This window comes from Plectropomus leopardus, chromosome 24, assembly GCF_026936395.1.
Source record: "Plectropomus leopardus strain MGB_pleo_1.0 chromosome 24, ASM2693639v1, whole genome shotgun sequence".
Taxonomy (NCBI): Eukaryota; Metazoa; Chordata; class Actinopteri; order Perciformes; family Serranidae; genus Plectropomus; species Plectropomus leopardus.
The window spans coordinates 15983953-16003536 of NC_142199.1; the positions used below are offsets into that span (position 1 = coordinate 15983953).

The window sequence follows — 19584 nt, forward strand, 5'->3', positions numbered from 1 at the left end:
ATGCCTAATTTTACTGCGGTGTAGGATTTTGGAGTTATTATTTCATTGGCATGTTTAACTGCCCTCTGATCAGCAGGGTGGTGATAATTATGATCTACAGGACGATTGGTGTTAAAACTTAAATTCCTGTTCCTGGAAATGTTTTAATATTACAAATACAATGTCACATAACTGACAAAGTTTGGCAAAAATGTCACAGCGCTTCTTTTCAGTCATAACTCAGCCAAAAGGACGTCTCACACACACTTGCTCTGTGCAGTAGCCAACTGTTTGATGTCCATCACCGACCGCAAAATGATATGATAATCAGTGTGTCATTTGTAGCCATTTTTAACCAACATTGCACGTCATCTCATAAGCGACCTTTAATGTATAGCTATATTTGTGCAAATCATTTGCTAACCAGGGTAACACACAGCACTTGAGCGGGGAGTATTCTGTCATACATCAGAACGTGACTGTGTCTTAAGGCTTTTGCTCACTGCTTTTGTTGTTTTTGGTCTGCACTTTTTGAATCCATCATCGGGAAACAAACGTTACGCACATTGACTCAGATTCATTTTATTGTTTTGTTTGTTGAGAAAAATCCCAATACGAGACAAATGAAGGGCCACGTTTGCTCCTGTGCCTCTTTACACTGGAGTTTCCTCTGTCTGTCACCACTCTCTCCCGACGTCTTACATTTGGCACCGCGGCTGAAGGGACTGAGCTGTCCTTCCTCTCTGTCCCTGTGCGGACCTGAATTTTAATATCTGACATGCTGAATGTGAGCTATCTATCCGTTTTCTCCTGTTTTGAAGCCTTGAGTTGAGCATTGAGTTGCAATCTTGGATTTTTGGAGCCAGATTTGACTATATTGGAGATGGTGGAGAAAACCCTTAATGCCAGCTGTTAGCTTGGTTAGCGCGATGCATTTACAGCTATGGTTAACTGTGATAATGCTAATGCTCATTTCCACTTGTGAAAAACAGGCTTAAAACCATCAAACTGAACATCTGACTCCTTGGAGGGTCTTTGAGTGCAACTTAATGCTAAACAAGACTTTTTTTAGGCAACAGAAATGTCACAATTGATTTTTATAAACTGAAAACACACTGAAATAGAGACAGTGGCAGCTGCACCTGTACTCTGGAGTTATGGCACGGTTACATGACCTAACCAACGTTATTACTGTGGTAGCAGCTTGTCAGTGGACGTCACCCAACTGTCACTAGAAGAAGCCGCAAAACTTCAAGCCTTAATAACTTTCAAGTGAACGATTTTTTTAAAAAACTCCCCTTACAGTTGTGATATATGTTGAAATTATCTAGAGACCAAAACTGTTTTGTGTACCAGGCTGTAAACATGTTTATTTCTGCAGTAAAGTTAGGTATTTTATTGTGGAGGTCTATGGACTCACTCTTGGAGCCAGCCTCAAATGGCCGTTAGCGGAACTGCAGCCTTTGGTACGACAGTAAAAAGTCTCCCCCAGTAATATTACAGTCTCTATAATACAGTCCACCCAGTTTCTACTTGTTATTCTTTAAATAATATCAAGTCACAGTCACAATAATGCACATCCTAGTTATTTCTCTGTGCGGTCTGCGTGACGCCACAGAAGATAAACACATAATGAGAAGCATTAAAGTGCAGGATGTCCTGCTCTCAGTCCTCACATCTGTATTTCTCCATGAGGCCCCATGTGTTGCTGATGATGCACGATGACATCAACAAAAACTGTTCAGTGAATGAGTCACCTATCAGCCTGTAAAACTTAATGTGTACAGTTCATGTCTTTCAGTTTAAAAATAATGCAGGTGGCCCAAAGAGCTGCTCTGCCGCCCCAGCTCCTAACAGATGTGTTTCCTCTCCAGGCTGTTGAATCAGCGCTCTGTGTGGTCTGTTTGGGCCGTGTTTAATTAGTTTCTGCTAACCACAAATGAACACTGTCATTACTTAGTATTTCCCACTGCGAAAGCTGCATCACCACAATTAACCTCTTCCACTCCACCAGGACGCCGGCTTTTATTTATGTGTGATGATGTTAGTCCTCAGAGTAGCCATTTCATCGGAGTGAGACCATGTTTTGAAAGAGACATCACTGTATGAAATGATCGGTTATGACCTCTAGAATAATCACAGCCTCTTGAAACTTTATGAACACAAACTATAAAACTTGGACATTTAGAGGATAGATGGCTTTCTTTGGTAATAAGGGGGGGTTCTTAGCAGCTTTCTTGCCAAAACATTTAATTGTCACATAAATCTCCAAATGTTAAAAGTCACAGCATGAATTTTTTCGATGGTGCTCCTCCAGATCTTGGTGGAGCATTTATTGCTGTAGTGTGGCACAGTGCATTCTGGTATTTGTAGGTTTTCAATCTCATGAGCAAACGCAACCTTTTTCTCTGTTTTCTCTCATCATGTTGCACCTATTTCAAAAGTATTTGCATCTTTCTGCTGTAGACACAGATCAGTTTTATTAAAAGGGCAACTTTTCAGCAGTGAAATACTCCTTCACAAGTTTGAATAGGCACCGAACCAAAACACCGTGTTACTTTTAGAGATGTGACTAAAGAGCCTTGACATAGAGCTGAGCTGCAGCTCAAATTAATCTTCTAGCTTTCACATCATGTACACTAAAATCTGACAGGTTGATCTTACTTTTAATAATCTTGATTGCCTTGAAAAAGTAAAGTACATATAACTATAAATCTTAATTTGTGTTTATTCTTTATCTAAGTTTTAAGTTTACTTAAAACTTAACTGTATTTACTATTTTTGTGAATATAATTGCAACTTAAAAATGACCAGTAAAGTTATCCTAAGTTTTTTGTAAGTGTTAGCGACCAAGTCACTGACTCAGCTTTAAAAAAAAAAGTTTAAAAAAAACTTAAAATAATTACCTCAATCTGCAACACATTTCACATTCAAATCAATTTCACAAGTTCGATTAACACAACTGCTTTGAAATTGAGTTGAGAATGAGTTCAGATGTATTTCATAACCTAACATCAGCTTCAACTCCATCCATACATCATTCCAGTATTTCTCCATTTTCATACATTCCCAAAAAAGATGAGTATTTCCTGCATTATTTTCCCTTCTAAAAGTATATTTACTTTTATAATAATGCTTTTTTAATAATGGAATATCTGATTATAAACTTCCAACAAAATTCTTTGCACATCCTGGAGCTGGTAGTCGATTGTCGTATGCTTCATATATTAAACCATTTTTCATCTTATAACTGTATTTTGCTTTCTTTCACCCATTTCTCTTGAATATACAGTGTAGCGGTTTTTCTGTTCATCACTAGACGGTGACATAACTAACTGATTAATAAAATAAACTTATCAATTAGATATAAAGTAAACATAAATTAGTTCATTTTCCAGGATATTTTCAAGTAAAATCAACTTGTCAGATTTTACAGTGTATACCATTTCTATATATCTCCCCAACAAGATCTCCTGACCCCTTTAAAAAAAACAAAAATGGGCTTATGGTGTGGTGGGGTGGAGTGTAAGAGGTTAAAACTATGATCCTGTGGCCTGATACTTTTTGTAACTTATTCAGGAGACTTCCACTGAGTACTAATGTAATTCAAAGTGACACGACAGCATGAAACGATACAGCCATCTTTCAATTTGCTCAGAGGGGAAGCTGGGTCTCACGATTTCGTGAGGTGCATCGCCAAATGAGGATATTCTGGGCTGAAGGAAAACTAAGCGTGCAGTGGCTGTGTAGGAATAGACCTCGCTCAGGGAAGGACAGAGGTGAAAACAAGCTGATCTGCAAACAGGAAGAGGGGGAGCGAGGTCGAGGAAAGGGGACGAATATGATGATTTAGTGATTTGGTCAGAGAAAGGAGGAGAAATGGATATTGAGTGGCTGTAGGGAGACTGATTGCAATAAGGGCTGTCGATAAGTTTGAAGCGAGCTGTGAGGGGAGGAAAGGAGATGACACGGGGAGAAGTAGAGGTAGCGCAACATGGAATGAAGCCTTGAAAGTCCCACATACAAAAACAAAACAAAAAAAAGCCAGGAGGACAGAGAGTGAGACGAAGAAAGACGGGGAGGGGGAGGTAGCGAGACATAAAAATGGATCAAGCAGCCAGTGAAGTAAAGAAGGAGGGAGTGATGGAGAGGGAGGAGGTGTGGAAAAGCAGCCATGATGAGATGGATTCTACTGGACCATGAGATTGATGACTCTGCTTCAGAAAGAGAAGGAGAGGGAAGAGATAGTCGGGACGGGGGGAGGAATAAGAAAAAAGCCCTGATGAAAAGAACCATAGCGCCCCGAAAGACCCGACAAAATCTGGAGTCTGATAAAGGAATGAGCCGCTTTTATCTCAGCCCTTCCATCTTAAAACACAGCACGAGCCGCATCGTCGCACATTTCTCTATCTGTAATAGGATCTATAGCACTTTTTTTGTTCGTCGTCAGTTATGCATTGCGAAATACATCCCCAGAAGAAGAACATCAAAAGAGATTATGTCTGGAGCAAATAAAAGTCTGTTTGTAAAGACGGATTCTGTGAATTGATTATCCATCAACGCCTCAGAATGCAAACATCAACACACAGGGGGCATTTGAGTATAATAAAGCCATATTTAGAGCTTAAATTCATCCCCTCATGGTCTGTCAGGGTGTCCAATTAGAGCGGTGGAAGATTCCCCACAGCAGTCCAGCTAACGAAGGAGAAGCTCATTATCGTAAAAATATGTAAAATCCACATGCCAACTTCAGTCTGACATTGAGGAGTGAGAAAGCAAGGGAGCAAATGGGGAGTAAGACCACGAGAATAAAAGGAAGTGGATATTAATCTGTTCCCATGAGAACGTTTCACTTTCACCTTCTCCGCCTTGATCCTTCTCCCTCCTCCTCCTCCTCCTCCTCCTTCTCCTCTCAGACTGCCGGAGTGGCTCTGATTTGCCAGCCCGCGTCTGCTCCGGAGGGGATAAGAAGGAGATAAACAGCGTTTGCAAACAGAAAGTGGTCGAAGCTGAGGCAGATCAGGCCCTATCAATGGGGAGAGTTTCCTGGGATATTCACAGTCTTCAGACCACAGAGCTGTTATCAGAGGCGGTGATAGAACGATAGGGTAACTGGCTGTGGCGCCGCGCCGCCTGCCGAGCCACTGGACTGACGTTATGAGCCGTAATGAATAGGGGATAAAAAAATACTGTTAGATATGTGGCACGCCGCGCTGCTATAAATGCCTTTTTCTGAAAATGAAACATGTTAGAAGTTTCACCTTTTGTCAACATGCTTATCTTCCTGCTGCCGTTTCATTATGTTATGATTTATGTCCACTGACTGTCTGTTTTCTCATCTTTTTTTAGATGCTGTCACAGAGAGCTGAAAGCGTTCGCGAGAGCTGCGATGGGACACAGTGAGGCCGCCGACGAGATAAGAGATCTCTGCAGCGCTCCTTTTCAATCAAAACACTAGACAGTAAGGAAGTCCATTATCTAAGATTAATGTCAGCTGCGTTGCGGAGGCAGCCTCAAGCTGCACCGCCAGATCTGAGACAACCCATGGAGGCGTGGCCTCGACGTTTCCAACGCTGCCGCCGCTAACACCAGCCGAGTGAACAGCGATGCCTTCTAAGGTCTCCTGCTTATACTTGCTGACGGTGGTTTGCTGGGCCAGCGCTCTGTGGTACCTGAGTGTGTCCCGCCCCTCCACTTCCTACGTGGGCCAGCTCACTATCCCCGTACGCAAAACGCCCAAGCTGAACAAAAACACCACCTTTAGCAACATCCGCACGCGCTCGCTCAACCCGCACGACTTCGGCTACCTCATTAACGAGGCCAAGAAGTGCGAGGCGGAGCCGCCCTTCCTCGTCATCCTCATCAGCACCACCCACAAGGAATTCGACGCCCGTCAGGCCATCAGAGAAACATGGGGTGATGAGAGCACATTTCCGGATGTGCGCGTGGTCACACTCTTCCTGTTGGGCCGCAGCACCGATGCTGTCCTCAACCAGATGGTGGAGCAGGAGAGTCAGATATTTCATGACATCGTCGTGGAGGATTTTATCGACTCTTACCACAATCTGACGCTTAAGACCCTGATGGGCATGCGCTGGTTGGCCACATTTTGCTCTAAGGCTCAATATGTCCTCAAGACGGACAGCGACATCTTCGTCAACATGGAGAATCTCATCTACAACCTGCTGAAGCCCACCACCAAGCCCAGGAGGAGGTACTTCACCGGCTACGTCATCAACGGCGGGCCAATCAGAGACATGCGCAGCAAGTGGTACATGCCCAGGGATTTGTACCCTGAGAGCAAGTACCCGCCGTTCTGCTCCGGCACCGGGTACGTCTTCTCCGCAGACGTGGCCGAGCTCATATACAAGACCTCTCTACACACCAGGCTGCTGCACCTGGAGGACGTGTACGTCGGCGTGTGCCTCCGCAAGCTGGGCATCCACCCCTTCCAGAACAGTGGCTTCAACCACTGGAAGATGGCATACAGCCTCTGCCGCTACCGCCGCGTGGTCACCGTGCACCAGATCTCCCCCGAGGAGATGCACCGGATCTGGAACGACATGACCAGCAAGAAACATCTCAAATGTTAGCACGACTGTTAGCGCCGGGGGGAGAGTCAGGGAGGAACTGAATGTCCTCTTATCACCTGCGTCCCCATCATTGGCAAATACTGTACAGCACGCAGGGAGTCGAGGGAACAGTGTTGACGAAGCGTCCGCCGCTTTGTCCGGACGCCGATTGCTTTGCCAGGAGTCTCAGACAGTGCAAGGCCAAAGCAGACTCCTCTGTATTCTACATATTTTCTCACTTCAAGGTGTTTATGAGACAAAACAGCCACAAAGTTGGAAACCCAAAAAAATGTTTAAAAAGTTCAGGTGGTTGTTTGCCAGCAGCACTATAATTCTTAGGGAAAAACACGACAGGAAACTTAGCAGCTCATGTTCAACTGCTCATTTACACAAGACACAAACTGTTCCCAGTTACTAAACTGCAGATTACATTAATGCCAACACTTCTTTGAACCCAGACATTCGCCTCTCGGGTCAATCACAAGCTCTAATTATGAATGTTCCTCATGTATTTTCAGTTGTTGTACTTTTTCTGAACAAGGTGTTAATGTTGGATGTACTGTCTGGCGCCGCAGCAGCTGTCGTCATCGTGAGGACCGTGGTGAGTTTACAATGTGATGACTCATTTAGATAGGCGTTGTGTCATGTTGCTCTAGAAAGCAGTGGAACTAGAAGTGTTAATGACTGGACCTGTTTGCCTCTGTGATGTTCTTTTTCAGGAGCAGACGTATTTTCTTACAGCTGATCTTTGTATCATGCAATGAAAAAAAGTATCCGGACAGCGTGAAGACATCGGCTGCTCGCATTCCCAAGTGAATGTTACTTCTGTTAAAAGTGTAATGTGCAGTTATTTGTCCCAGGCAGCACTGTGAACAGGCTGCAGACTATTATATTTTCTATTACTTGAACACGAAGGAGAACAGATGTACTGTAAGAGCAGTGAGGACGAATATAACACTTTTGAGTGCTTTCTTCTTTTCAATTACTTGAGATTAAATAAAGCGCTTTTATAAGACCCGATATTGTAGTTATTACCCAAAACAATCTAATAGTTTTGAATTTGCTGGATTTATCACAAGTTAATACACCAGCATGCATGTGAGGAAATGAGATTACACTCTTCGACTGTTGAGAAACATGAGCCGTAGAGTGGGAGCGTCTCATTAGGGCTGCTGCTCTTTGCGGCAGCTGTGCTCAGTTTGAAGCGGGTCCCAGCTCTCAACACGTCACCGACGGGCTGCTGTGGAAACAACACGGACGCACTCTTCTCCGTGCAGGTGTTGGCGCATGTGCGTAAGTGGAGAGCAGACTGTGAGCATTGTGTGATTAAATCAAACGTAGCATCTGTGCAATTGGCAGCTGAATGGCTGCTTTCAACCATAATGTCAAGAGGAATCACCGAGCCGGCTGGATTTTTATGTTAAAATACAGAGCATAAATCCTTCTTCTCAATGTGATTGATACCTTCTCTATTGTTTGTATTTTTTTCATTTTCTTTCTTTTTTTTTTTTTTTTTGTTTGTTTTGTTTTTTTCCTTACAACCCCGCAAATCCAAAAACTGCGCACAAGTCACAGACAAAATATTTAAAGTAAAGAGCTTGACTGTAGAGGCTGTTATCGCCGTAGAAACTGTTTTCTGTAGTTTTTACACTCAGGATCCCAGTGAAACACTTGTCGCAGTGTGGCGTTTTGATAGCCTGAAAACGCCACACTGCGACAAGTGTTTCATGCAAGAACCGTTGCCGTGTAAATGACCCCTAACCTCTTAAGACTCACCTTTGCATAGCTTGCCTTGTTAGCTCATCGAAAAAGACACAACATTCAAAGAAGTAGTTCTTGTTCGTGAAATACTAAGTATCCCTGCGGCCTCTGCTTCTCAGCAGCTCTACCTCACTCTCCGTAGGCAGCAACTTTATGTCATGTTTCAACAAACGTGCAATTAGCAGCAACAACAAAACAGGCAAATAACAGTTACAGAAATATATGTGAGTTTGTGCCATGCTGCAAGTCAGTTTATTAGCTCACTTGAACAGGTGCAGTGGCAACAGTTTACATAAAAATGGCGCTGCTTTGACATCCTTGCACATTTACCAGAATAGGAATGTCCTTTCTCCTCATTCTGTTTCTCTGTGCTCACCTTAAATCTCAGTTTAACAGCTGAATGCACAAGCAGGATTTGTTCCATCATAACTAGTTCAGAAGCAAATTATAGTGCAGTTAGCGACTATATGTGATGTGTGGAAACTTGCAGCCTCCAGGTCATACACACACACACACACACACACACACACACACACACACACACACACACACACACACACACACTGTGAACACATTTTCTTACCAGAAAAAATATTTTCCTATTCACAGCCTGGATATTTCAGTACTAATCATGACAGAGTTTCATATGTCTGTTTTTAAAACTTTGTTTTCCATTTTATGCTCTATTTTAGGGATGATTTCAGAGACGATGACGGCAGATGATAACCTTCACTTGACAGGGTCATCAGCGATTGCAGACTGACTCTAACATACTTTATAAGAGTGAACAGGTGCATTATTAGACTGGCCTACAGTTTCCTTACAAGGAAATATTTTGTTGTCTTCACCAATTTGTTTTTAAGCATTGATGTTTAGACTGTTATACTTTGCAGTGCAGTCGGTCTGATTCACTTGTGGAATGTAAATTTACTAAGTGTGGATTTGAGCTGCTTTTGTTACTTTATAGATGAAGGTGTTTGCATTGAAAACGTAAAAAGAGTTTATAAATTAAGTTACCAAATCGGATTTTTTTAAAAAAATGATAATAATAAGCAACATTTTTAATTTGTGATTTTTATGACGTCATTTTCCCAAACAATCCTTTGATGTGAGATGTTTGCCTTCTGCAGGGACATCTAGTGGCCTCCATCTTCAGAGTAAAGCTCAGCCTGCTGTGGTCTATAAACACGATACTTCTGGTGAGTCGAATAAAGCCTGTTGTGTACATGATGATGTAAATACAGGCCCCGCTGAACCTGTTGGTGAAGGTCTTATCTGACATGCACAGACTCAAATCATTAAAATGCTGGTTTTCTTGTTTTTTTTCATGGACTTCTAAGCAGCCATGCTTTCCTGCACATCTGCACGATGATGAAATCCACAAAACAGAAATAAGAACTATTTTTGTTGTTTCTCAAGATAAAAACAGTAAAAAAAAAAAAAAAAGAATCCATTTATGATGCCCTAAAGAAATGAAATATTGATTTGTTCATTTGCCCCCCCCCATAGGTCAAGAGCTTTTGTATCTTTAGTGTGAAGCACTGTGTGTGTGTGTGTGTGTGTGTGTGTGTGTGTGTGTGTGTGTGTGCGTGCGTGCGTGCGTGTGTGTGTGTGTGTGTGTACATACATGTGTGTAGACATGTGCATGCTAGATGTCAGCGAGTGCGGACAAATCCGCACCAGGCAACATCACTGTAATTAGGTTGCTCTAGCCTCTCATGCCTACAGGTGCGTGTATGTGTGTGTGCGTGCGTGTGTGTGTGTGTGTATGTGCATGCATTGGATTTGTGAACTCTTTGTTCCAGGCATCATCATCATCCGAGGGAGCAGCATCGCTCCGGCGGGATTTGTTGCCGGAGAAATGAAAAATGTCTTCTGTTCTTTACTTGCAAAGATAAACATAAAAATGTGGGAAGCACTTGTGGCGAGGCTCTTTCCTCAAACAGTTTCGCTCTGGAAACTCTTGTGGGAGCTTGTAGGCAGAAAACACACCATCGCTGTTATGATTCCCTCATAATAAAACCTATTCCCGGTTGACATCTTTACGTCAAATACTTCTTTTTGATCAGTCTCCGAAACAGTTTTGGAAACAAGAAAAATAATTGAAGCAGTTTTATTCCCGTGTATCAGTTTAGGCTGCATTTGTTCTTTATTGAGCGGGAAAGAAAAGAAGCTCTAAGAGCCACAGTATGTTATCAGTTAATGACTTTATTTTACTTCCACACACACAAAAAAAAAAGATCTGCCCAGTAGTACACATGTGAAATAATTGTTATTCACAGCTTCTTATCCTCAGTGCTGTGTTTTGCATTCCTCTGATCACCCCCTATGGCATATGCAATCTGATACAATATGCTGAGTAATAGAAAGTCTGCTCTGTAATTGGCCAAACAACCCAGTGGTAGAGCATTTAAAAAGGCTAAAGCTTGGGGAAAATGAAAAGCGAGTGATTATTCCGGGGCTTGTGGTAAATGAACCTCATAACGAGCGAGGCGGAGTGCTCCACAATTGGGAACGCTCAGATTTCAAAACAAAGCTTGGGAAGGCAGGCCTGTGGAGCCTTGAGTAGAAACACAACGCTGTTACGCACAGAGTAGACCTCGCTTTGGCATTGTTGTCTAGTTTGATGCTGTTAACACTGGAGGCAAATTCCTTAATGCTGCATAATCCGCTGCAGAAAGCATCTCACAAAAACGCCACTTTTTTTTTTTATATCTTCATATACATATTCATATTCTTATGCATATTCTTCTGCCCTAAATACATTCTTTTCAGCGTTTCAGTTGGCCTGACCTCGTCATGACCTGTCCTTTGAGGCACCAGGGAAGCGAGTTTATGAGGAAATAGCCGTGGAATAAATTGGCATCGTGCAATCCGCCATCTGTGCAGGCGCAGTCAGAGCAAGGTGAGAGAGGGGGGCTCATCGAGAGCAGCTGGGGAGCCGCTCAACAATTCTCTTCTTCCTCCAGGAAAAGTGCCATGAGAGCGCTGCGAGTGTGCATCACAACGCCACAGCTTCCCTGAAATGATAATGACAGCTTGATGTGCGCGCAGTTCGGTTTTAAACTTGGCCTGAAGTGATCAGGGTGTGTTGGATGTGCCTTTGTTGGCTGATAATGGGATGTGATGGTTAGAGGTGCACGTGAGTGCTGACGTCATGTCCTTTCTAAAACTCCCTCGAATTTGGTTTTGGTTAATTAAAATTTAGAAAATATATATATATATTCTGTACTTTTTCTGCAGTATCTAACCTCTAATTGTGATTAAAACAATGCCAAAAAAAAAGAAAAATGATGCAAAATTAAAAACAATTATTTTTTGGTGAACTGTCCCTTTAAGGGTCTGTTCAGTGTCATTTACAGTGGTATTAACACAGAATTTTCCCTCATGATCTTTCTTTTCAGACAGTCTGGAGAAACATCAAAGAATGAAAACAGAAGATGTTTGAAATCAATATTGGATGTTTTATCTCGTATTATTGATCATCCTCAAGATGAATTTAAGCTGTTTATGTTGACTGGACATTCACACATCCACAGCATCAGGCGGCAGTCGCTTGTGTTTCCCACCTGGAGAAAGCGCGGCACTGAAAGTGATATTTACTTGCAACTCAAAGGTCAAAACTTGATTCAGCTCAGCGATCAAAAGCACAGAAGCTATTAATCTCCGTCCTGTCTTCCCCGTTTCAAACATTTGATAAATATACAGCAAACACAAGTCGATTTTGGATGTGGGCTGCCTCTGAGACTGAACATTCAAATTTGTTGTGAAATTACTTCTCGGCAAAACAAATCAATGGCAGCGGGGCAGAATAAGCTCCAGTTGCCTTCGCCTTTGCATCGCTGCATAAATGACGCACCTGTCACTTGGTGTTTTATATGCAATCACACTCTGCAGGACTCTTGCGACCGTTCCAAGTGCGTCCGGCAGCAGGAAGTTAACCCCTGCTGCAGAACAACTCAGATGGGTAACCTTAATGTGGATATATTTGCCAGGAGAAGCTGTCCTTGTCGATGACAGCGTTTCAGCTGCATGAATTATTTTCTGTCATCCATAACAGATAGATAGGATTTAAATAGGAAGCATACATCAGAACATGAGGCAGGAGCACCACCAGCACTTGACAGAGATAAGTGTGACAGCTAGGCTGAATTTGAATTGCGTAAGCGATAAATTAACTCTTAATGCTCTGGGATGGAAGCCGATCTCTTGTAAGTGATGGAAGCATGCGGCTCAACCTCACCTTCTTCCAAAAGCAGCAGGCTCATATTTATGACCAGCTGCAAGCTGGGGAGGAATATTTGCATTTTTGCATGAGAGTGGAGTCTCATAAATATCTGATGGGTTTATGAATATCAACAATCCAGCGAGCAGGTAAAGGAACAAGGTACCTGCAACGAGCTGGCTGTGTATTTGACGTTAGTAGTTTTATAATTTAGCATACGTGGGTACGTATGCGAGTCATATTTATGCCTCAAGATCTTTGGAGTAAGCAGTTTGTTAGTCTGTTTAATTGTATATGAAGGTGATCCTTGTATTCCTTTCTTTCACTTGCATTTAGGCAAACAGCAGCTTACAGCATCCCATCATGCAGTGGACCCTACGTATCCATCAGATGAGCATAAATAGCCAATTCATCAGTCAGGTTCCATATATGTTCATTTTTGTTCTAAAGTAAATGTTAAGTTACGTGGCAGTACACACTTTTTATACATTTCAGCTGTAAGTGATTAGTTTGGTCAAGTTTGCATTGGTACCACCACTCAAAATCACAAGGGCTGATCTTCTCAACCATTTATCCACAAGCGTACTTTTACATAACCTGACTTGGCTATTTTAGCTTTTTACCCAGCGTGCAGCGCAACACATTCATACTCCCAACTCATCAAATATCGACTCTCAGTCCGTGGGCTTACAGGTCAAAATATGATGCACTAGGTCAGTTTTGGATGCTCAGGGAGGACACCTCAGTTCAGGCTTGTGCATGAATGAATTTCACAGGAAATGTATCCTCTCGTTAATGTTATGTTGGGTTTTTTTTGTATCTATGTAAACATGTGACATCACTTTTAGGTTTATTTTCTTAGGGTTCTGCAACAAAAGCAAGTAGTAAAGTATTGAAAAGTACATGGTTTGACTGGAAATAAGTAGCCTGCATTTGTTACTAATCTCATGTTATGTCACTACACACATTTTGCTGTTAATAAAAGACCTCAGTTGAATTTTCGTTTCACAGGGTAAACAAAAAGTCAGCTCCCAGATGAAAGTCACAAATTTGTTGCCCTATGTGGACTTTCACGCTGGTTGTGCGAGTCACTGGCCAAGCATCAGTATTTGACGGGTTGGAAGTGAGACAGGATTGTGTAATACTGCATACTGATGTCATGTACCATTCACAACGTTTCGCAACTGAAGCCCAAAAAATGAAACTGAACTGACCCGACCTGATTTTGGAAACCCAGCTTCACTGGTTATTGTGATAAAACATTTCCTAAAGATTGGGATTACTGCATTGTGTAATCCTGTTTGGATACTTATAGTTGTTCTTACCACAAATATGTGTTTTTAAATTATAATTGATTTATAACTTTTTTAACAGTTGCAGTACTCCCCAATCTTTCCAGGTACTGGTATGACTACTGCAGGAGTCCCCTCTGGGATGTAAGTCAGCCTGTTTGGGATTCACAGGTATAATGTATTTCACTGTGCTCTGTCACATTGTCTTTAAATGATGTATTTTAACAGACTGGTTTACAGCTACAGCTCACATAATCATTACAATAAGGCTTGTAAATGTTGCTTAGCATAAAACAGGCTTATGATTCAAAATCTTCACATCAACAAAAAAGCTCTGGCACTTTGGTCTTTTATATATTCCCAAACTGTAGAGAAACAGAATTGGCCACTTCCATTCAACTTCCCGTTTATGTGATAGCAGGATACTAAATCCTTGTTGTCTTAATTAGAGCTTAGTGAAATGAAGCTGCAGAGGCCTGAAGCTACATTATCGGATACTTTTGGGAAAATGGTTAATTAGTTATATACTGTAGCATGTAGTCAAAGAAAGTCTTCAAAACATGATCTCTTTTTTACAGTCGAAATTAAGGATTTTTAACTACGTCCCGAGACAGATCTATGTTTTATCTTTGTTGGCCAATCCTCCAATGTGAGATCAATACACAGAGTTTTATGGAAGGTCTGAAGCGGTCTCATGATAACAAAACTGCCTCACAATCTCAGCATATTAGGTCTTATTTTTCTTTTATCACAGAATAATTATTGTGAGATCTTAAGATGATGTTCTCACATTATTTTGAGGGTTTTTATGGTTTCTGGGACTAATGGGGTTTTGTAATCATTAGTGTTATGTCAGAAAACAAGTTTCTTACTATATGTCATGATCACAAAATAACAAAGCAGCTTTGTTATTCTTTCCTAGACTCCTAGTGCTTACTTTGGGCGAATTATTGGGTCTCTGTATTAAAATTAAATTAAGCTGGGGTGCCCGGTGGCTCGGTTGGTAGAGCAGGCGCCGCATGTACAGAGGCTGTGGGTTTGAATCCGGCCTCGGCCCTTTGCTGCATATCATTCCTTCTCTCTCTCCCCCTTTCATGCTACAAAAAAATAATTAATTAAGTCTCTATCCACTGCACATGACTTCTAACTATAGGTGCATTTTCACCCACCTCTTTTTATGTGCATTTACAGTATTAAGTCAATATTTACTTACCAATAGCAGACAGTAAGCGCATAAATTCATATTTTCTTTTGCAGATTTTCTGAAAAAAAAGGTTAAAATTTGCACTGCATTTGGATGAAAACCCAACTATTGATATATAGAGTTTGGTCACATTTACATCTCAGTCATGACATCTGGAAAGGAGTCACTTTTGTCCGTGCATTTAGTCTAAGCTGCTTTTGTGGTGTGCTCTTAGGCTAGATGTGGACTTTTTCAGTCATTAACAATGATCCAAACCACTCTGGCGAGGACCCATGGGGACTTCATTGCCTCATTTGTGATGTAATTAATCTCTATTAAAACCACATCCATCTCGCTCCCTACCTGACCCACATCTCACATGCAATTTTGCGCTTCAGAACACAAACCACTGGGAACATGCCTGTAGAGATAATAAGGAAAAGGAAGAGGGGATGAGTGCTTTACAAGAGCTTTAAAGACAGAGAAAAATGTAAAAACAATTTAGAATCTCATTTGTGGTGTGAAAAGGTGTTTCAGAGGAATAATGGCAGGCTTGTTTTCTCTTTCACTGCATACCTGTCTGCTTTTTGTCTCTTTCTTCATTTGTTTTTTGACTTGGCCCCATTTTACTGTCTTTCACCACTTTCCCCATTTCTGTCTCTGATAATCTAAGCCGGGCTTAAGCCTCCATCTACTCTATCTGCCTCCCTCTCTCGCAGTTTCCCTCTGTCTGATTCTTACTGCGAGCCCGAAAAATCCTCAGCAGATGCCTGAGAGACTGTTTGGCTGGCTGCGTGCAGTTGACAGACAACACAGCTTTAAATGTGAAAACAAGGCTATTTCCAGCAGGCTTTGCAGAGATGGAATGCATGAATTTATAGACAGAGAGTGAGTGTGCGTGGAGGGGGAGCCTCACCGACGTTTTCTTTGCACATGTTTGACATTTTTCCCCAAACTTGTCAACACGAAATGCTTTGTAAGAACAGCATGGAGGAAAACGCAAACATTTTGTGCCTGTCACAGTGAGGGCTTTATCCCGAGACGTTACTCACACGACACAGGGATACGCATTGGAAAATAAATTCCTATTGATCAGGATTGCACAGCAGCCATATTACGTTTACTAATTGCATTTTTTACTCACTGTTAAATGTGGTGAGATGGAAAGAAAGTTAATATCCAAGTCACTGCCAATTTAATTATGACATACAACTTTTTTGACCAAAATTACCGCTGGCAAGGAAAAAATTAAGAGATAATTTGATCCAGCAGAAAACCACCATGAATCCCAATTATGTTTAAGGAGAGTACTTGGAGATAAATTAATCTTTTAAATCGATAAAAAAAAAAAAATCTGTATTAAAAAAAAGGGGGAAAAATCATATTTTTGGACACTATCTCTATTGGCAATAATCATGAAAATGGAATGCAGCAATATTTCTTAAGAGAAATCAGACAGGACGAAGTAAACAGCTCAGCATCACTTGGCATAACATCCATAATGGATAATTCTGCACTAGAGTTTGTGACACAGAGCTTTGCTTTTTTATCAACCACCAATCTCAACAAGGTGTTGAAGAGATCTAGTATTAATATTTCTGTGGTTAATTCTTCTCTAAGTCAATGTAATGCCACTTGGTTTTTATGTAACCTGCTCCATATGTTCTGTTTCTATGCCAGTGCTTGATTTCTTCTAATTCTGTGCACCTGACGCTGCTGACCTGCTCAGAAGAGGTTAAACTTTCACCCTGCATGCTCAGGAAGATGTCATCTGAGAGGTTTGTGCTTTCACACATAAATAAATCAATAAAAGAATAAAAATACAGCAAATACAAACTTCAAAAGACACATTGGATGCACTAAACATAGTTATCTACCAAAAACACAATCTTTCACTTACCTTTACACACTGTAAAGGGTTAAAATAGCTACGTTTTTACAGTAACTTATAAAGTATGTCACTTTACATACTACACTAGTTACATCACTATTCTTTAAAACAAAAAACGAGTAGAAGTGGAAGAAGTATGTAAATCCTTTACCTAAGTAAAAGTACTAATACCACCCTATGAAAAACTCTTACAAGGAAAAGTCCTGCATTCAGAATTGTACACAAGTAAATATAATCAGGAAAAACTATGAAAAGTAAAAGTACTCATTGCAGAAAAATCTTCAAGATGTTATTATTTATTTAAAAAAACACCCCAAACCTCAAAATTATAAAAAGAAAACACCTAAAACTTAAAAACAAAAAATAGGGGGAAAAAACACCTAAATATATACCAAAAAAAACAAAAACTCAAAATTATAAACAAAATTAAAAATAACACCCCACAAAATTCAAATTGATAAAAAAAAAAAAATAGAAAAAGACTTAAATGAATTTAATTTATAATGAAGTTCAGTACTTGAGTAAATGTACTTAGTTACATTCCACCACTGCACAGAGGACAAGAACCCCTGTCTCCTGGGTGAAAGTCCAGTGTGTGTTTATCTATACAACACTTCTTGGAGTTCGTTGAAGCCTGGGGCGTCTTATACAGCTGCTGTAGGGCACTGTGTCAGTAACAGAAGCTGACAGCCGCTGATCAGGATGCCATATCTGACATCCCGGGAATGAGAACGGCTCGGTCAAAGCCGAGTAAGAAAGCACACAGTTTGGAGAATAATTTTACCTTTAACCTTTGTTTTCATGCCCACATAAACCTGGCTAACCCGGGGCTTTATAAACCTTTCTGACATTTGTGTTTCCTGCCCTGCGCTGCATTCAAAGATCTCATAAATTCATTTGGTGAGAGGTCAGAATTACAAAACCAAGGTCCACTAAGTACAGCCGCTGAATCTCAACATGATGCGATTAGTTTTTACGTAATTCCCTTCGGCGACATGATGTTGTGCCACTCTCCGCTCTGCCTGACCTCCTGTAATCATCTCATCTCCCTTGTCAATTTCTCTCTGCGCCATCCTCGCGCTGATAAGCTGGCTCTGTTTGCAGGCCTTCCCATCTATCAAACAAATTCGGGCTGAACGCTGGTACACAGCTAAAAAATGACTGACAATGTGAAGCCTGGATAGATGAAAAATCCTGCCCGGTGTCAAGGCTAGCTTTGCAGAAAATTCAATCAAACCTCAAGTGTCCGGGAGATTAATAGCTGCCATTATTCACACTGGACTCCAGGTGCTCTGCGGGTGTTGTTTATGTGACTATGTGAATGTGGAAGAGACGAGATAGATTATATTACCCACTGTGGAGCTGATAAAACTTTTTAGCAATAATCAAACACCAAAAATCGATTCAACAGAGTGCTGTTACCCAAAAAAGAAGGAGAAACTCAATTACCCAGCAGGCTGGGGTCAGATGGGTAGAGGGAGAAACACAAGGTGAACCGTTACATTACATCAGAGGCCTCCTCCTCACTCCTATCACTTCCAATTTCCTTAATACAGGAGCACTGTTCCTCTCTGGAAGATAATCGACAATGAAATTAAGTGGCAGTGGGCCCGTGTCAGCGGGGGATTGTGGAGGACGTGACGGCTCGGGGCTGATGGGAGATAATCACAGGCCACAATAACCGCTGCCAGGAGAATTGCTCCGGGCTGCTTTATGGTCATAATAAGCGTAACCTTGTCTGCCACTGTAAGGTAAGTCAAACGGGCTGGCACAAACATTTTGTTACACACGTACATAAAAAAAGATCAAACACACGAGCTCGCTAACACCCCTCTCTCTCAGATGCTTGTGTGAATTATGTCACTGTCAGCTCAAACTTTCCCCCCTGGAGCAATATCGACTCCAACACACACATGTGCTCACACACTTCATAGGAGTGTACACAATCATGACAAATGACCCTTTCCACTGGCTGTCCCACCTTAAGGGGGGTGTAACAACAGTGTCGGCTCAGATGAGGAAAGAGGCGACTCACCAGCGCTGAAGCACTGAACCTGGCGACCGCTTTTACCTTCATGTTATCGGCCTGCTTTATTCCATTTCGCTCTCTGCGGCTGCAGCTGAGCAAAGTTTCCCAGAAATGCCTTTAATCTTGCCGGTTTTCATCTCAGTTGATCTTTTTGTGTGTGTGTGTTTTGGGTGAGGCATCTGAACAGCTGGCAAATTAATGCGGTTTAATTTCACGATTTGCGTGACATTGACTTTCAGTGTTTTGATATGTGTAGTTGTTTCTTAAGTAGCAATGATGTGTAGATGATGAAGAAACCTCCGCTGACACCGACTTGGATGCATAAGAATCAATTTATTACAACAAAGTTCAGCATCCACCAGGCACCATGGTCTGCCTGGGAGAGGATTCAGGACCAGTGCGAATCTCTCTATCTTACAGCTCATGCAAGTCTCTTATATATGTACAGGCATCAATACATTTGTCAGTAAAGCAACTTCTCACCTGCTGTGATCAATCACAAGACCCCACAAATATGTCCTTTTATGAAAGGACATATGTTACTTTTAGCCTGGTGCCAGTATGCTGCACACTTGGCTCCCAGGCCTAACCATCCCTAGACCTTTGACCTCGAGGCCTCCTTGCCTAACCGAAATAAGAACCTTAAGAAACT

General features: G+C 41.6%; 1 protein-coding gene across 6 annotated transcripts in view; it reads left to right on the top strand.

The window, feature by feature from the left end:
* Positions 1-7566, top strand: part of LOC121962812 (beta-1,3-galactosyltransferase 1-like) — a 126862-nt gene extending 119296 nt beyond the window's left edge. For 5 of the 6 annotated variants that reach the window (XM_042513117.2, XM_042513118.2, XM_088074727.1 and 2 more), the window contains one exon: positions 5329-7566. In XM_042513117.2, coding sequence (XP_042369051.1) covers positions 5586-6572 — 987 coding nt within the window. In that variant the 5' untranslated portion in view covers positions 5329-5585 and the 3' untranslated portion in view covers positions 6573-7566. The remainder of the gene's footprint in view (positions 1-5328) is intronic. The other variant, XR_006107166.2, reaches the window with a different exon arrangement.
* The last annotated feature ends 12018 nt before the right edge of the window (positions 7567-19584 follow it).